This window comes from Notamacropus eugenii, chromosome 2 (genome assembly GCF_028372415.1).
Source record: "Notamacropus eugenii isolate mMacEug1 chromosome 2, mMacEug1.pri_v2, whole genome shotgun sequence".
Lineage (NCBI taxonomy): Eukaryota > Metazoa > Chordata > Mammalia > Diprotodontia > Macropodidae > Notamacropus > Notamacropus eugenii.
In genome coordinates, this window is record NC_092873.1 from 72112853 (window position 1) to 72131052 (window position 18200).

Below are 18200 nucleotides of genomic sequence, written 5' to 3' on the forward strand. Positions count from 1 at the left end.
TACATTCAAGGGGGGATTATTGAGAAGACTAAGACTTAAGCTCAGCACATATATCATAAAGAAGGGCTTAAAAGGAAAGGGGAAAAAAAAGAGTAAGAAGCTGTGACCAGGTTTTGGGCAAAGGAAAGTAAAAGAGGGTAGGGGAACAGAATCAGACTACATCAAGGAGAAAGCACTTGTGCTGAGCATTCTCCTTCTTCTCCTATCTTCTTCTTCCAAGGGAGGGAGGGGAGTGGCACAAGGGGAAAAGAGAAGAAAAAATATAAGTGAATAAGATGGACAAGAATACACATTTTAAGGAATTCAGCATCATAACTGTGGACGTGAAAAAGATGAACAATTCATAAAATGAAACAGAATAGCAGAAAGTATTAGAAAAAAAGAATCTGATAATATGATGCTTACAAGAAATATGCTTTAAATATAATGAATTACACAGTTAAAATAAAGGACTGGACCAAAATCTATTATGCTTTAGATGAACTCAGAAAAGCAAGAGTAGCAATCATGATCTCAAAGAAGGCAAAAGCAAAAATAGACTTAATTAAAAGAGACAAACAAGGAAACTACATTATGCTGAAAGGTACCACAGACAAAGGAACTAATTCAATACTTCGTAATATGCACTGAATGGCATAGCACCTAAATATTTAAAGGTAAAGTTAAATAAGTTACAGGGAAAAATAAACAGTACAAATGGGGATTTCAACTTCTTTCAGACCTTGTCAAATCTAACCAAAAACCCCTCTCAATGTTAAGGACATGAATAAAATTTTATGAAAGTTGGATATGATAGATCTCTGGTAATTACTGAATGGAAATAGGAAGGAATATACATATTTCCTAACTAGACCCTTACATAAACTGAGTATCAGGATATAACAAATCTAACAAATATAGAAAGGGAGAAATAATAAACATTCTTTACTGACCAAAATTCAGTAAAAAATTATGCTCAATAAAGGATCATTAAAGAAAAGATTAGAGATTAAAAATCAACTGGAGATTATATTGCTTTAGTCAGAAAGGCTTAGGGGGAAATTATATATCAACACTTTCATCAACAAAAGAGAAATAGTAGATAAATGAATGGGGCTTGTGACTAAAATAAATATAAAAACCAACAAATTAGGCTAACCTAATAAAACATAATACTACCTAAATCAATTTATGTATTTATAGTTATAACAATAAAAGTACCATGAGATTACTTTATAGAGCTAGAAAAAATAATAAGAAAATTCATCTGGAAGAAAGGGAAATAATGAAAAAAAGGATGAGAAGGAAGGGAAGTTAATAGTACCAGATTTCAAACTATCTTGGTTACACTCCTTCTTCTCCCTCTTTGTTCCTTCCCTCTGATATTACTTTCCATTTACCCTGTATATATCTTGTACATACTTGTTTGCATTTATGCTATTTCCCCCTTTAAAATGTGAGCTCTTTGACCTCAAACCATGCTTTCACTTTTTTTTTTTGCATCCCCAGCATATAACACAATGTCTCCCATATAATAAACATTTAATGAAAGCTTGCTGACTGATTGCAAAGCAGTTATAATTTTTTAAATGGCACTGGTTAAAAAAAATTGAGTAGCTAATCAGTGGGACAGATCCGTTATATTTCAAAAGAAAATGAACCTGGTAATCTAGTGTTCAATAAACCCAAAGACCCCATCTATTGGAATAAAGTCATAGTAATTGATTAAAACTGCTGCAACAACTGGAGAGCAGTATGAAACAATTAGATTTAGATAAAATCCTCATATCAATATAACAAGATAAGCTCCAAATGGACACGACTCATATTTAAAAGGTTATATCATAAAAAAAATTAGAGAAGTAAAGAAAAAATTTCCTTTTAGATTTATGGATATGGGGAACATGTTATGACCAAAAAAGGGACACAGATAAAATGCATACTTTTAATTTATAAAATTTAAAAAGTTTTGCACAAACAAAAACAATGTAGCCAAAGTTATGAAGGAAACAGTTAACTGCAGGGAAAAAAATCTTTGCTTTCTAATGTTTTTAATAGGAAAGGGTATTGTATTTTGTCAAAGGTTTCTTCTGCATGTATTGAAATAATCATATGATTACCATTGGTTTTGTTATTGATATGGTCAGTTATGCTGATAGTTTTCCTAATACTGAACCTGCCTGGAATTCCTGGTGTAAATTCCACCTGGTCAGAGTGACATATCTTTGTGACATATTATTGTAATCTCCTTGCTAGTACTTTATTTAAAAATTTTGCATCATTATTAATGAGGGAGGTTGGTCTATAGCCTTTTCTCTGTTTTCACTCTTCCTCACTTAGATACAAGCACCATATTTGTATTATAAAAGAAATTTGGCAGGACTCCTTCTTTGCCTATTTCCCTAAATACTGTATATTAATTTATATTAATTGTTCTTTTAATGTTTGGTAGAATTAACTTGTGAATCCATCTGGACCTGGAGATTTTTTCTTTGAGTTCATTGATGGGTTACTCAATTTCTTTTTCTAAGATAGAGTTATTTAAGTATTCTATTTACTCTTCTGTTGATCTGGGCAATTTATATTTTTGTAAATTTTCATCCACTTTGCTAAGATTATCAGATTCATTGGCATATAATTGGGCAAAATAGCTCCTAATAATTGTTTCAATTTCCTCTTCATTGGTGGTGAATTCAACTCTTTCATCTTTGATACTGGCAATTTGGTTTTGCAGAGAGCTTTTCTAATAAAGATCTCATTTCCAAGATGTATAAGAAACTGATTTAAGTTTATAAAAAAAGATAAGAGCCATTCTCCAATGGATAGCTGATCAAAGAATATAAATGTGCAGCTTTTCTTTGTATAGCCATATCAAAAAATACTCCCAATCACTAAGAATTCGAGAAGTGTAAATTAAAGCAACTCTGAAGTTATTTAGACTGGGGAAGTTACAAAAAAAGGAAAATGACAAAATGTTAGAAGGGCTTGAGAAGATGAGCTCTTTGATACACTGTTGGCAGAATTGTGAACTGATTCAGAAATTTTGGAAATCAGTTTGGAACTATGACTAAGTCAATAAGTTGTGTATACTCTTTGATCCAACTAAGTCAATAAGTTGTATATATTCTTTGATACCACTATATGCATATACTCCAAAGAGATCAAAGAAAGAGGAAAAGGACCCATTCACACAAAAATAGTTATAGCAGCTCTTTTTGTGGTGTCAAAGGACTAGGAACTAAGGAGGGTCCATCTTTTTACGAATGTCTGAACATATTATGTTCTAAGGATTTTTTTGAATACTATTGGTACGCTGTAAGAATTGATGAAAGGAACAGCTTCAGAAAAACCTAGGAAGACTCAGATGGACTGATGCAGAGTGAAGTGAGTAAACTAGGAAAACAATTTATACAATAATAACAACACTGTATAGACAAAACGACTTTAAAGAACTCTGTGAAAACAGTAGCCTAGTGTTTGATAACCTTATCCTAGCAACTGGGGCAAGAAATCACTATTTGACAAAAAACTGCTGGGAAAACTGGAAAGTAGTTTGGCAGAAACTTAGGCATAGGACAACATCTGAAATTGTGCACTACAATAAACTTAAAATGTATACATGATTTATATGTAAAGAGTGATAAAAGCAAATTAGGGCAGTGTAGAAGAAATTACTTTTCAGATCTATGGATCTGACAGGGGAAGAATTTATGACCAAATAAGAGATGGAGGGATTCATAGTAAAAAAAAAAACAAAAACCAAGGATAATTTTGATTACATAAAATTAAAACATTTTTGCATAAACAAAATCAATGTAGCTAATTAGCTAAAATTAGATGAGAAGCAGGAAACTGGGAAAATATCTTTGCAGTATATTTTTCTGATAAAGGCTTCATTTCTTGGATATAACAGAACTGAAGAAAATTTTAAAAAATAAGTGCTATTCCCCAAATGATAAATGGTCAAAAGATATAAATAACAGTTTTCAGATGTCAAAATCACTGTTATCAATAGTCACATAAAAATGCCATAAATCACTAGCAATTAGAGAATCACAGAGCAATTAGAGAAAGTAAAACAAGTCTGAGGCTCTACCTAACAGCCACCAAATTGTCTAGGTTGACAGAAAAAAGAAAAGACAAATGTAGGAGGGCCTATCAGAAAATAAGCAGAGTAATGTAGTGCTGGTAGAACTATGAATTAGACCAATCGTTCTGTAGAATAATTTGGAACTATGTCTAAAGGTCTATAAAACTGTGATCTAGCAATACTACTGCTACTAGGTCTGTGTCCCAAAGAGATCAAAGAAAAAAGAAAAGGACCTATATCTATAGTAGTTATGGAATTTCTTTCTGGGGTAACGAAGAACTGGAAACTGAGGGATGCTCAACAATTGGGAAATAATTGAAAGAATTATGATATATGCATGTGATAGATATTTTGTTATATGAAAAGATGAAACGGAGGGTTTCACAAAAACCTGGGAAGAATTATATGAACTTATGTAAAGTGAAATGAGAACCAGGAGAACAACGTACACAGTAACAGGAATATTGTAAAGATAATCAACTCTATAAGACTTAGTAATTATGATCCAAACAATGATTCACCATAACTCCGAAGGACCCATGATATTACTTCCAGATAGAGAACTGATGGACTCAGACTGAAGCACATTTTTTCCCTTTATTTTTCTTACCTTTCTCCCTACTAAAACAAAACTAAAGTAAAAATATGTTTTATATAACTTGATACGTATAATAGGTAACATTTTTTTTGCCATCTCAGTGGGTGAGAGAGGAGATGAATGAATGGGAGGCCAGAACTTGGAATTGAAAATTAAAATTTGAAAAAGAATTTAAAGAGAATTCTGATTAATGCTATGACAAACCACGATTCCAGAGGACCAACTATAAAACATGCTACCTACCTCCAGACGGAGGGGTAACAGATACAAGATGCAGGATGAGATAAATATTTTTGGATATATAGAATGCAAGAATTTATTTTGATTGGTTTATGCAATTTTATTAGAAGTCCCCTCCCCTCTGCAAAGGGGAGGGGAAGTGGGGAGAAAGGAAATAAATGCTTGTCAATTGAAAAATAAATAAATTGATATAGTGCAACTAAAAACCAGCCTTCAAAATGTTCTCATGGAATAATTCTTCACATCGAGTATCTGAGATACTAGAATACTGCATTATTTTTGCTTAACTTTTTCTTTGCTACAAGGAGGAAGGCAGGAAATGTCTGAAAAAGACATATAAAAACAAAACCCACCACAACCAAATAAATCAAAAAGAAACACACAAAGTTTTTTCTCCTTTCTACCACCTCAACCTATCTATTTTTTTCTTTTTATTGATAACTTTTGCTTTTGTATCACTTATATTTCCCCATATTTGTGTCCCCCTTGACTCTTTGGACCTAAATATTCTCATCTGTAAAATAAGGAAGCTGGGATACCATAATCTCTATTTCTTTTCAAGTTTAATATAATATGCAAAACAAAGAATTAGCTACTAATTTATCTATTTTAAAGATACAGATTTTTCACAAAAATCATTTATTTAAAGTGGGGGCACACCTGAATCATGAGTAACATGGAGAAGAATCCTTATTGAGAAACAATAAGGATTCTTCTCCCACCTATCTATTTTACTGATATTATATCACTCTCCATTTTCCATTTCTTTTATTACAGTAAGGCTCTACAAGAGTATTCTCCATAGTGGGAGCCATGGCTCCCTGGGGGATACTGGCCTGATCACAACGGATCACTAGTTGTGATTAACCAACTGGAGGGTAGAATGATGGGCCACATACCATCCTCTGGGATTGCTGTCTTTGGGGTGCGGCTTTCTCTGCAATACAGCTACTCTCACTCATCTCCCAACAGGCCCCTACTATGCCCTTTCACTATATTGTGTAAACTCTGAATCTCTTCTCTTCTGATCCTGGCATTGTATATAATAATAACAGAACATGAGAAGCTACAATAGAAAAGGAAATTCATTCCAAATAAGTACAAAATGCATAAAATTTCTAGAGATCAACCTCCCAAAGCGCACAAACACAAAAAATAGATTCAGTTGCAAAGTTCAGCTTAAAGAATTAAATAAATAGCTGGAGGAATATTCAGTGTTGATAACTAAGCCATGCCAGTATTATAAAAATGACAGTGTTACAAAAATTAATTTGTACTTTTAATGCTATACTTATCAAATTACCAAGAGGATACTTTACAGAGTTTAGGAAAATAGTAAGAAAATTCACTTGAAAAACAAAAGGGCTATGCTATCAAGGCAAATCATGAAAAGAAACAAAAACAAAGGGGAAATAGCACTTCCAGATCTCAAACTATATTATAAAGCAGCATTCATCAAAACCAACAGGTACTGGTTAAAGAATAGCTAGATAAATCAATGGAACAGACAAATGCTGTTGAATTTTGAGGATTTATGGTGTAGGTTGTGGTAAAGCTATTGTCTTAATATTTTTGCTGATTCCCTGGGTTTTGTCAAGTAAACCACCATGTTATCAGCAAACAGAGACAATTTTTATCTCCTCCTTACCAATTTTTATTCCTTTAATATCTCTCCTCCCTTCAGCCAAGTGCTGTTCCTTTGCTTTTAAAATTTTATTTTTTTGTGCCCCTTTCCAAAAGTGATTCCTTTCACTTTCTTCATTGTCCATCTTTTCCTTCTCTTTATTCTAGATGCTCTTTCTCTGATTCATTACTCCTATAATCATCTGGTCTCTCTTCTCTCTGTATTCTTCATACAATAAAAGCTTCCAAAGTATCATTCTGCTCTGCACTCTAGGTTCTTTCTACCCCAGCCTTGTTGCATTTAATCTATAGATTCCTCTTTTCTACTGTGCCACACTCTCAGAACAATGCCTATTATTGTATGTTTCAGAAAGGATGGTAGGGCACTTCCTCCCACCCCTCTCATTGATCTATACCCTCTTTTTACATTTTTTTTTTCTACATTTGCCTGGAAATCTCCTCCCTGGATCCATGCTCTCCAACTCCTCCAAGTTCCAGTTGCCCCCCGCCAGGGGTTCCACTCCCCTCCTCCCACAAAAAGAAGACTTTTCAGGTACCAAATTCTGCAGGCTACATCCAGTGAAAGGTCCTAATCTCCTTTTATTCATAAAAGCACTAATGAGTAGAATCCTCTCCCACCTCCAATGAAAGGCCTCCTTCCTTTCCTCCCATTTTCAACCTTTCTTCCCTCCTTCTCACCCACTCCTCTGTAGGCTGTTCTCTTTCTGAGACCACAGAGGTCACCCTCCCCTCATTGTTAGCCCTTGATTTGATCCCAGCACATCTCTCACTCCTCTTTATCCCTCTGTTCTCTCTTCCAGCCCTTTCACATACTCTCCTATTTTGTAATGTAGCATTTGTAATATAGCTTTCATAATTCTCATTTCTCTTTTCAACCACTCAGAACAGTGTTGCAGTTCCATGTTCTTTTCAAATGCTACAAGGTCCTCTGTCTTATCAATGTTGGATCATTTTCTCACTTTGCAATATTTACTCATGGATTCCTGAATTAATTTAGTAGATCTGGAGGGTATTACTTCCTTCTGTTGTTATTTTTTTTCCTGTTGATTTATCTGCTTATGTTCAAGGTCTCTGAGATTTCCTCTTCCTGAAATGTTTGGTTCTTGCCCTTATTTTCCTTATCATTCACTTCTGGCTCACTACCCTCTGGTTGTAGTTTCCTTGGGGAATGGATCTCAAAGGAACCTCCTCTCACACTAAGCAATTCAAGATTCACCAACCTAGGTCTCTCCCTCCAGGGACTTCTGGATAGTCAAAACCGGCCCCTCATGGATGCTATGTTCTTTCCTCAGGTTTGGTGGAGTGCTGCATAGCTTCCTACTTATACCTATCCCACTCTGTGTCTTAGGTCTCTGGGCACTGGCAGATCAGAGCCTGCCTTCCCTGGCATTGGTGCTTCTGGGTTTCAATTCCCAATAGATTTTTGTTTCTTAAGTACTGTGGCTAAACTAGCTGTTGAGGTCCAAGGAAAATTCCACAACCCGGGGTCAGAGCTCTATAGAACTGGAAAGAAGGAGGAACAGTGTACAGCAATGGATTCTGACGTAAGTCTGTGTTGTTTCCTTGGGTCTGCTAGCGTAGCTTCTAAGTATGGGAGGTAGGGAGATGGGTGCTGAATGAGCTCTGGGTCAGTGAGCATCAGTTTCTAAATTGTTTTTTTTTTTAATCTTCTTTTGGATTCCAGATGTCCTGGACCATGGAAATAGTTGAAGTTGCTTTATCTTTGGCATATAATTTCTGTCTTGGAGAGGTTTAAGAGGTTGTGGGCATTGGAGAAAATGTCCATTCTGCCATCCTGTTGTTCATGCAACCCAGAAATCATTTCCCCTCTACATTTTGAGTGAGATTAAGTCAGTCATACAGGCTAGGTTGGCATGGATGGGTTACAATTTGTACCACAGATTTTATATTATCTCTCCCCCAGTCCCCAATCCCTGACCCATCCCCCTCTTCCAAACTTCTACTGTGTTAGAGCTACCATTTTTCTAGTTGCCTAGGCTCACAATTTTGGGGTCATTTTTTATTCTTCTCTGCCTTACTTCATTTATCCAATGAGGTGCCACATTTTGTCGTTTTACCTTTACGATAATCTTTCTTGATATTCACCCTAGTTCAGACATTCCTAACGTCTCTCTTAAACTATTGCAAAAATTTCCTTGTCTCTAGTCTCTCCCTTTTCCAATCCATTCTCCACACAACTACAAAAATGATTTTGCTAAAAAGCTGGTCTGATCATGTCACTCTCCTACTCAATAAATTCCTATGGCTCTTTATCAACTCTAAGATCAAATATTACTTCAACATTAATTCAGCCTTTTAAGATGTCTGTTGGGGGGGGGTCTGTTTTATAATGTATAAAAAATTAGATTAGTAATACATTCACAAAATTTATAATTAGTAAATTTATAATTTTACACATATTCAAGAAAGCATGTTCAAAAATGTTTTACTGATGGGGTGCATAATCAAAAAAGTTTGGAGACTACCAGTGTAAAGAACAGTAGACAAGCAAACATTTTATGGTAATATTACTGGCTTTCCTGTTTCCTGCTTTAACTCATCTGTCTCTTTCTTCCCCAAAGTATGTCTATGTGAGGTTTTATTACCTCCAAATAAATAACAGAAAAGAAAAGGCTCTGGAAAGTCTGGGGGAAAAAAATCTATGACTAATTAGAATCCCCAGAACTTCAAATGTCTAGAATAAACAAAATAGAAAACAAAAAGTGGAAAAGGATCATGAATAGGTTTTCATGTCCCTAAACTGCAGCTTAAAAAACACCATTCAAGGATACCTTATATAACGTGTGATTCTGTTTGCCCTATTTATCTCCTAAAATTGTTTTCACCTAGTTTCAGGAAATGATTCCCAGAGAAACAGGTTGGGAGAACAATTTCTGATGATCCTGATGCCTTAAGTTAGATATTCCATCCCATTCCCAATGCCCTCCTTCATCCAAGGACCACGATCAAAAGTCACTTTGATAGGATAACGATATGTTATATGGTGTCCCCTTTTAACTTCCTGTTCTTTTTCTGTGGCTCCTGAAATTCACATTTCTGAGAGAGTAGGATAGCAGCTAATTACTGAAGCCCAGGGAGAGGTAAAGATATTACAATCAGTGATAGCCAGATGCAGCTGCACATTGAGAGACAACCAGAAGCCAAGACAACTCAGAGTATTTTTAAGCCTGAAGCAGAAGCCATGAGAAGAAAAGATCCAGAGCTGCCCAGGGCAATGCATATAGTGAATTCTGTTCAGAAGGTAAGCTGGGAAAATTTATTTTCTTTACCACCTTCCTTTTTTTTCCTTATTTCTAGTTCATAATCCTGACTCAGGAAGTGAAAGCCCCTCTCTTGTTCTTTTCCCACAATCTAGGGGTATGTGCATGGGCAGCTAGATGGCACAGTGGATACAGCGCTGGGCTGGGAATCAGGAAGATTCATCTTCCTGATTTCAAATACAGCTTGAGACACTCACTAGCTGTGTGACACTGGGCAAGTCATTTAGCCCTGTTTGCCTCGGTTCCTCATCTGTAAAATGATCTGGAGAAGGAAATGGGCAAACCACTCTAGTACCTTTGCCAAGGAAACCGTAAAATGGAGTCATAAAGAGCCCGACATGACTGAAATGACTGAACATCAACAATAAAGGGGTGAGTGTGATTAGGATTTCCCCTAACTGTGCCCATAGATTTGAAAGGACAACAACAGGAAGGAGGGCTATGAGATAGTTGGAGATAAGTATACAAAACTGTTTGATCTATTTTCCTTTTCATTTCATTCTACATACAGTAAACTATGTGATCACAGCATGTTAAATCTCTGAATGTATGAAATGCAGTACACACTAAAATGAGAAGCAGAACCAGAATGAGGTAAAGGCCAATGAGCAGAAAATTTGGTATTTTAACAGCTTTGAGTAATATTCTATTTTGCCTTCTAAATTAATTTTAGAGTCAGCCAGGAAGAGGTTAACGAAGGGTACTTAGCAACAAAGCTGCAGTGAGACTGTAATGTGGGAAGCAAATTTTAGCCTTTTAGGAAAAGGTTATTTATACAGGCAGCAATAAAGTAATTTAGGACTGGCAGCCTAAATAAAGCACCACCTGGTGAGCAATTCAGATATTGTTCCTAGATAATTAAATTCCCTTGTTGGATAATTATTTTAGTAACAAGCAATCTCTCTACTAGTTTATGAAAGAAAGTGCCAAAGTTACACAATCCACAAAATTCAATCTAAAATTAAAGGACACTAACTCTAATTTTAGCCATTTTCTGGGGAAATTTGTTGTGATTTAAATTAGTTGTTTTAAGACGAGTGTATATGCGTTCATATGCTTGCTGCTTTCATTTTAACATTCATATAGTCAGGGATGTAAAAGCACCATCCTAGGATAAGAACAACTGGTCTAGAATATGAACTTTGCAGAGTTAACTTTTTCAAGTAATAGTCTGCTTCTTATAAACAATTTAAAATAATGTCTCTTTTATACTGTCTAATACCATACGCATTTCTTAGCACTAACCACAAAAAACTGGCCAAAAAAGCCTTTTCATGCTAGCAAGAAAATATGATGAAGCAAATAGAGAAATCGTTTTACCTGAGGTTAACACACAATCAACATCATGAGAATTATTTGAAGCAGTGTAAAAATCTTCTCTAAGAGCTTCCAGCTTCTTGTCATAACAAGGGGCCACAATGATATGGAAAATTTTATCTGGAGACAAGTTCTGTAGAGAAAAAGTAAACCATTATTACAGGGCTGGCTTAGAACCAACAGTGGCACCTTAAAACTGAGAGTTAAGAAAGAACTGGAACTTGAGTTCATGCAAAAACAAAAGTTGATGATGACTGAAAGGAGTGAAGTTAGTGAAGACTTCTCAGTGCTTAACAAAAAGCTTTTAGTAGATGGTTAGGCCTAAGTTTCGGTTTCCCAGAAATCATGTGACTTTGAAGCCCACTCCACGGCGGATGGGGCCACCACAGTGAGGTGCAGGTAGGGAAGGGAATTTCCCACCCTGGGAACATCAGGTTCCTTCCCAGAGCATGGGGATGGGGATCTCGAACCCCTCTTGTATGTTGGAACAGTGGGAACGAGGGTCACTTTAAGAGGGAGTGTCTTATGCCTTTTGGAGTTGCCCTCTTGATACAAAAAGCAGAGATATTTTTGCCTATGAGTGGGAGGATGCCAGGACGGGAAGAAAGTAGCAATACAGGTAGTGTGTGTTGCTCCAAGGATACACAGAATCCCCTAACTAATTTGGCCAAGCACTTGAAACAATTCTTGAGGGGTTCTGGTCTCCTTGTGGGACCTGAGTATTGCATGACTTATTGATTACCAGAGACAGGAGGGAGCATGTTAGTAAAGCATCCATACAGTTGTTGAATTATTTAGGGAAGCAGGGACTCCAGGTTTCCAGGGGGAAACTACAATTTGTGGAAAAAGAAATCAAATATTTAGGGCATCTGATTAGTGAAGGAAGCAAGAGACTTGACCCTGCCAGGGTGGAGGGAATCCTCCAGACCCCTGTGCCCCAAACAAAAAGAGAACTACGCAAGTATTTAGGGTTAGTAGGGTATGGTAGACATTGGATTGACTCATATGCTAATATAACTAAACCCTTGTATGATCACCTATTGGATGAGAGCCCAGATGTTATCTTTTGGGATGAGGAAAGTCGGGAGAAATTTGACCAGTTTCACTCCAGGTCCTAGCCCTTCCTTCGTTGGGAAAACATTTCCATTTGTATGTAAATGCTGACAAAGGGATTGTTCTTGGGGTTCTGCCACAAGAAAGAAGATGGCAGAGAAGACCAGTTGCCTTTCTATCTAAACTTCTAGATTCGGTAGCCAGAGGATGACCTACCTGCATTCAGGCAGTGGCTGCTACTGCCTTATTGGTTGCAGAGAGCCAAAAGCTCACCTTAGAGGGAAGCTTGATAGTAAGTGTCCCACATCAGGTGAGGACCATTCTTAATCAAAAAGCAGGAAGGTGGCTAACTGACTCAAGGATTCTAAAATATGAAGGTATATTGCTGGAGCAAGATAATTTGGTTTTGTCACAGGACTTGAATGTGAATCCTGCCTCCTTTCTTACTGCTAGCCCAGAGGGTAAACAAGAGACAGGGCACTATTGCATGGGGATCAGCAATCTCCAGACCAAGGTGCAGGAGGATCTTCAAGAATCTCTACTTCCTGGAGGGCTACATTTATTTGTGGATGGATCTTCACAAATGGTAGGGGGAAAAAGGAAAAATGGATATGCCATCATAAATGGAGATCAGAATTCCCTGGTGGAATCTGGGAGTTTGCCCAAACCCTGGTCAGCACAAACATGTGAGCTCTATGCTCTAAATCAGACTCTAAAATTATTAAAAGGAGTAGAGGGTAATATATACACAGATTCTAAATATGCTTGGGGAGTCACATGTGTTTGGGGAAAATATGGGAAGAAAGAGGTATCATAAATAGCAAAGGGAAGGAACTAGTGCATGCTATACTGATAGAGTGTTAGAGAATCTATTGCTCCCTGAGTCAATTGCAATTATTCATGTAAAAGGACACCAGATTGGAACCTCATCTGAGGCTGGGGGTAACTGACTTGCTGATGAAGAGGCAAAGAGGGTGGGAGAAAGGGAACTTGAGCCAGGTTGACCCCATGTTGGTTCTGATTCCCTCCTTTCCCTCTAATCTCCCCTCTCCATTCTTTTCTCAGGAAGAAATTAAAAAGGCCCAAGATCTTGGGGCTCAGAAGGATAGTCATGGGCATTGGTTCCTCTCAGATGGTTGAGAGGTATTGACCAAAGCAGGTATGAGACGGGTGCTGCAACATGTGCAGCAAGGTAACCACTGGGGTGCCCAGAATCTGTGTGATACGGTCTTAACCTCTGGGATTTCCTGTACATTGATTCCAACCTGGTGATTGGGTGTTGATTCAGATGTGGAAGGAATAGAAACTACCCCATCTTGGGAGGGACCCTTCCAGGACTCATCACACTAGAATAAAGAGCCCGGTGACTCCTCCTACTGAAGGGACTGTGAATCCAGTAGGATCTGAAGGGGTAAAGCTGCACTTCCAGAAAAGACTATCTACTGGGTGGTCACATAGTCCATGAAAGAACAACTATTGGAAGTTTATAGGGTGTTTGTTATTACTGATTCTTTTGGGCTTAATCCTTTTCATTCTAGGTCTTTTTATCTGTATAGAGACTACACAATTCTCTGCTTCCCTTGGAGGATGCTCTGTCCAAAATCATTAGGCTGGAAGGGAAAGCCGAGGGATCAATACAACTCATGGTGCTCAAGAAACAGGGCTGGGTACCAATAGATCAGAAGAGACAGCCTCATGGCCTGGAGAAGGAGGGGGATATGGTAGCTGAGGCTATATATCAACAGTGGTATGAGAAATCTTCAAAGGTATAAAAATAAGAGGAGGCATTGAATGGAATGAAGTTAGTGAAGACTTCTCAGTGCTTAACAAAAGGCTTTTAGTAGATGGTTAAGCCTAAGTTTCGGTTTCCCAGAAATCATGTGACTTTGGGGAAAACTAAACTTAAACCCCCCCCCTTGGGTTGCCACAACACAACCCCACTTGGGTTGCCCCACTGCTACCTTGTCCCCTATTCACAGGATAGACTGTCAAGTTGAGATTGTGAGCCTGCCTCCCAGCCAATGGGAGGGATGGGATCTGCTTTACAGCTATATAATCTCTATTTTTGCCTTCTGTAATTGCCTCACTTTCCTGATTACTTATCAGAGAGGAGATTCCCTTTCTTGTGAGATCGTAATAAAATCTTGCTGCTTTGCTTCTACCTTGAGAAGTCTCTGATTTTTATTTGAGTCGGTGGTTTCTGACCCACACATGACTACACTACAGAAATGTAACCTAGTTCCTTCTACCCTGACACCCAACTCAATTTAAATCACTTCTCTTATGACTAACAGAAATCTGGTAAACCTGACATAAAAGGGAAATTAGCCAATGAGTACCTGGACCTCTGATGTGCAATATGCTCTACCTCCTGCCAAATCCACTGAAGTCTGGTAAGTCTGCTTCAGGACATATATAATGAAGAGACCCTCTCCCTGCTAGAGAATAGATACATATATTCTGTTTTCTGTTTGCTTACTATGCAGTGACAGAAAGACTTAAAATTGGCTGCTGATGTAGAACTGAGTATGTATGAAGTTTTAACAGATGAAAACTTTTTTTTTTTCTCAGGAGGAAGAAATGCCATAAGGCTCCAAAGGGGAAGGAAGGCCTGATGCTGCCAGCTGACAACTCTCCCTACTCAGCCATGTACAAATGGTGCTGCCTCTGTTTCTGTCGCTGTTCTTTCCTGATCATAGGTGAACGAATGTCAGAGATGGAACTGCGCAGGCTATAACTTCGAGAGCTTTGAAATGTTGGAAGAGCTATCAGAGGTCAAGAAAATGGAGTCCATTGAAGATTTTTACCAGTAAGCAGCTCTGAGAAGCAATCTGCTTGACTGAAACACCATGTCCTGCAAACAAGGGAGCATCTCATCCACTGGCTATTCTGACTCAGAAGTGAACTTGATGGAGATGGGTATAGTTTGTAGCAATCATTTTATTACGTTTGAGCCCACTGTCCCAGGAACCAAGTGGATATATAAAGGAGGTCAGGAGAGGATGTATTTGCACTTCTGTCCTTATTATACTTTCTCAGTAAATATCCCTTTGTAAAAGTTAAATAATATTAATTGGTTAATTGATATTTAAAAGAGATTAAATGGTCAGATAGAGATTGGAGTGAAAGTTGGCTACTTATACGGGGAACATTGTGGTGGGGTGCTCACGAACAATAGTATTAGTATGAGAAAACACCTCAAACCTTCAGGTTTACTTCTAAAATCATAAGTGGAATAGTAGTTGAGATCTGGAGACCAGATCTGCCAGTCCTAGTAGGGGTTGGGAGATTGATCCCAGAACACCCTGTGCACTGCTGGAACACACACAAGAAATGTATTCTTGCTTCTTTGAAGCAAGAAGAATAGATCATTAAAAGGGCACGTGGGAAAGTATAAGAAACTAAGAGAAATCCCAAGGTCCTTCCTTTCAGACTTCACAAAAGCGATTTCAAAATTATAGTACTCTTCATGGACAATTAACCTATCCTTGTCATGAAATCCTATCCATCAATTAACCCCTATCTTCAAATATGCCACATTTATTCCTATGGCTTAGTTCATGGTCTTTCCCCCATCTGAAATCCCCTCCCCACTCTTATCTGACAAATGGTCCATCTCTTGCTCCAAAGAAACAGAAATAGATAGAAAAAGAAATGGAAATGGATACAGAAACAAAAATGGAAGTTTTTGATAGTTATTCTAGCCCACATCAGGTTTGCTCTTTGTTGAACTTCTACAGAAAGGAAACAACAAAATTCAGCACCTGATCATACATTATCTTGTGTTATTCATTATCTCATAATGTAACTCAGATTTCTAAAACACTATACAGGCTTACAAAACCACAAGACAACCACCTATTAAATAGCAACTGCAAGTATTTTCATTCCATTTTATAGATGAAGAAATTGGGGGGCAGGGAGAGAAAGGAAAGGAGAGAGGGAGAGAGAGGGAGAGTTCAATTACAGGTTTTCTAACTCCCGGTCCAAGGCTCTTTCTACTATACTCTGATATTACCCAACTAGATTACAAATTCCCCTAGGGTAGAGAGGGACTGGGACTTTCTTCTTTTGTATCCTCTGCATCTACCTAGAAGAAAGAGGTGAAAAATCTGGGGAGACTCATCTAAATTATTTTAAATGGTATCTAGAAATCTCTATACTTAATTGGTGCTCAAGAGACTATTATTGAACCATCCAAACATCAAAGATTTATGGAAGTCCTGCGTGTGTGCTAAAGCCTGCAAGGTGATACAACTGAGATACTATAATCTTCCTTCTCAAATTACCTTCAATTTGTCCTGTATATATTTTGTTTGTACATCATTGCTTACATGCTGTCTCTTCCCAGTAGACTGTGATTTCTTTGAAGGCAAAGGCTGTTTATGTGTTTCTTTGTATTACCAGTGCTTAGCACAGCGCCTGGCACATGGCAGGTACTTGATAAATGCTTGCTGACTTGACATATATAAATATATTATATGGAAGAGGCACTTAGCACAGTGATTGGCACATAGTAGGCACTTAATACATGCTTACTGATTTGATTTATTGAAGCAGGCAGGTGGCATAGTGGATAGAGTGTTGTACTCAGAAGTCAGGAAGACCTGAGTTTTTCAAAGCCTTCCTTGGACACTTAATAAATGTGTGACCCTGGGCAAGTGACTTAACCTTACTAAGCCTCAGTTTCTCATGGAGATGATCAACTGAGATAACATGTAATGTGCTTTGCAAACCTTAAAACTCTATAAATGTTAGTTATTATGATTACTGTGTAACATGCATATTTGGCATACTAATGGGAAAAGTAGACCTTGGACACTTTGGATCAGCCAACTGTTATAGAATAGTAGCTATATGGCCCTTTGGTTTCAATGGCTCAGAAGAAAAGGGAAAAAGAAGAAAAAAGAGCAGAAGTAAAAGAAAAGAAAATGAAAAATATGCAAATGATTGCTATTGGCAGAGTTCCATAAATAGCTAGCTGTCCTAGGTACTGCTGCCAACTCTTGTTCTATAACCTTAGAGGGGGACCATATGACCAGGAATCATTATGAGAGACTGAGAATTAATGGTCTAAAACATAAAACTGATTTTAGAGTGTGAGCTATTACAAACAGACATAAGTCAGAAACTATCAGGTAAATAAGAGACATAGAAAGAAAAAAATCAAATTACCTGCTGTCTGGCAAAGTAATCCTTCACCAGTGATCCCATGATCTGCTGGGGGGATTTTGCAGTACATATATGTGGTGTAATTGGATTACCCAGCACCCTTTCTGCATACCGGATCCAACCTAAAATGACCACAAGGTTTATTTAGTGATGTTAAGTAACTGTTTTAATCTTTAATGCTTCCTCTTCTCTATTCCTAACATTTCTTTCAAATTTCTTATTCACATAAAATGGAGATGTTTTCCCTTTAATGTAAGGAAAAATGTCGTAAACTAAAAATTCCTTCTCTGTTAGTTTTAAGGGAGCTAAAATCAGACTTTTTTATTCATAATTTCTCATTAGTAATGATAAGTCCATATCTTAACATTAAATTTACATGGTAAGAACAAACTACGTGTATGTCCACACTGGATACAGGATGGGCATTAAGAGATAAAAGGATATCACATCATATCTTCTATGGGCTACTTCAAAAGGGCTACTTGGTAACTATCTAAACTATAAAAAACCATCAAAGAACTTTGTGGAAGAACAACTAAAATTGTAATTTTTAATAGAGACTTGTGCTGAGCCACCAAGAATGGATGAAATTGAAGGGTGACAGAAAGGAAGGAAGATGCAAAGTATAACATTCATCTTTCACACAGAACGCTTTCGGGGCTCTATTCCTGGACTCCACCCTCATGTAAGGAGTAACATCAGCAGACTCTATTATCAGACTTACACACATACCCCACCCCACCCCCACCCTGACCAAGAAAATTGCTAACATTTTATTAGCCATTCAATCAATCAGTAAACATTCATTAAGCACCTACTATGTGCT

General features: G+C 37.4%; 1 protein-coding gene across 4 annotated transcripts in view; it reads right to left on the bottom strand.

The window, feature by feature from the left end:
• The window catches only part of NARF (nuclear prelamin A recognition factor), a 131218-nt gene that overhangs the window by 61926 nt on the left and 51092 nt on the right, over positions 1–18200 (bottom strand). For all 4 annotated transcript variants that reach the window (XM_072640911.1, XM_072640912.1, XM_072640909.1 and 1 more), the window contains exons 7-8: positions 17378–17496; positions 11153–11282 (exon numbers count right to left, since the gene is read on the bottom strand). In XM_072640911.1, coding sequence (XP_072497012.1) covers positions 11153–11282; positions 17378–17496 — 249 coding nt within the window. The remainder of the gene's footprint in view (positions 1–11152; positions 11283–17377; positions 17497–18200) is intronic.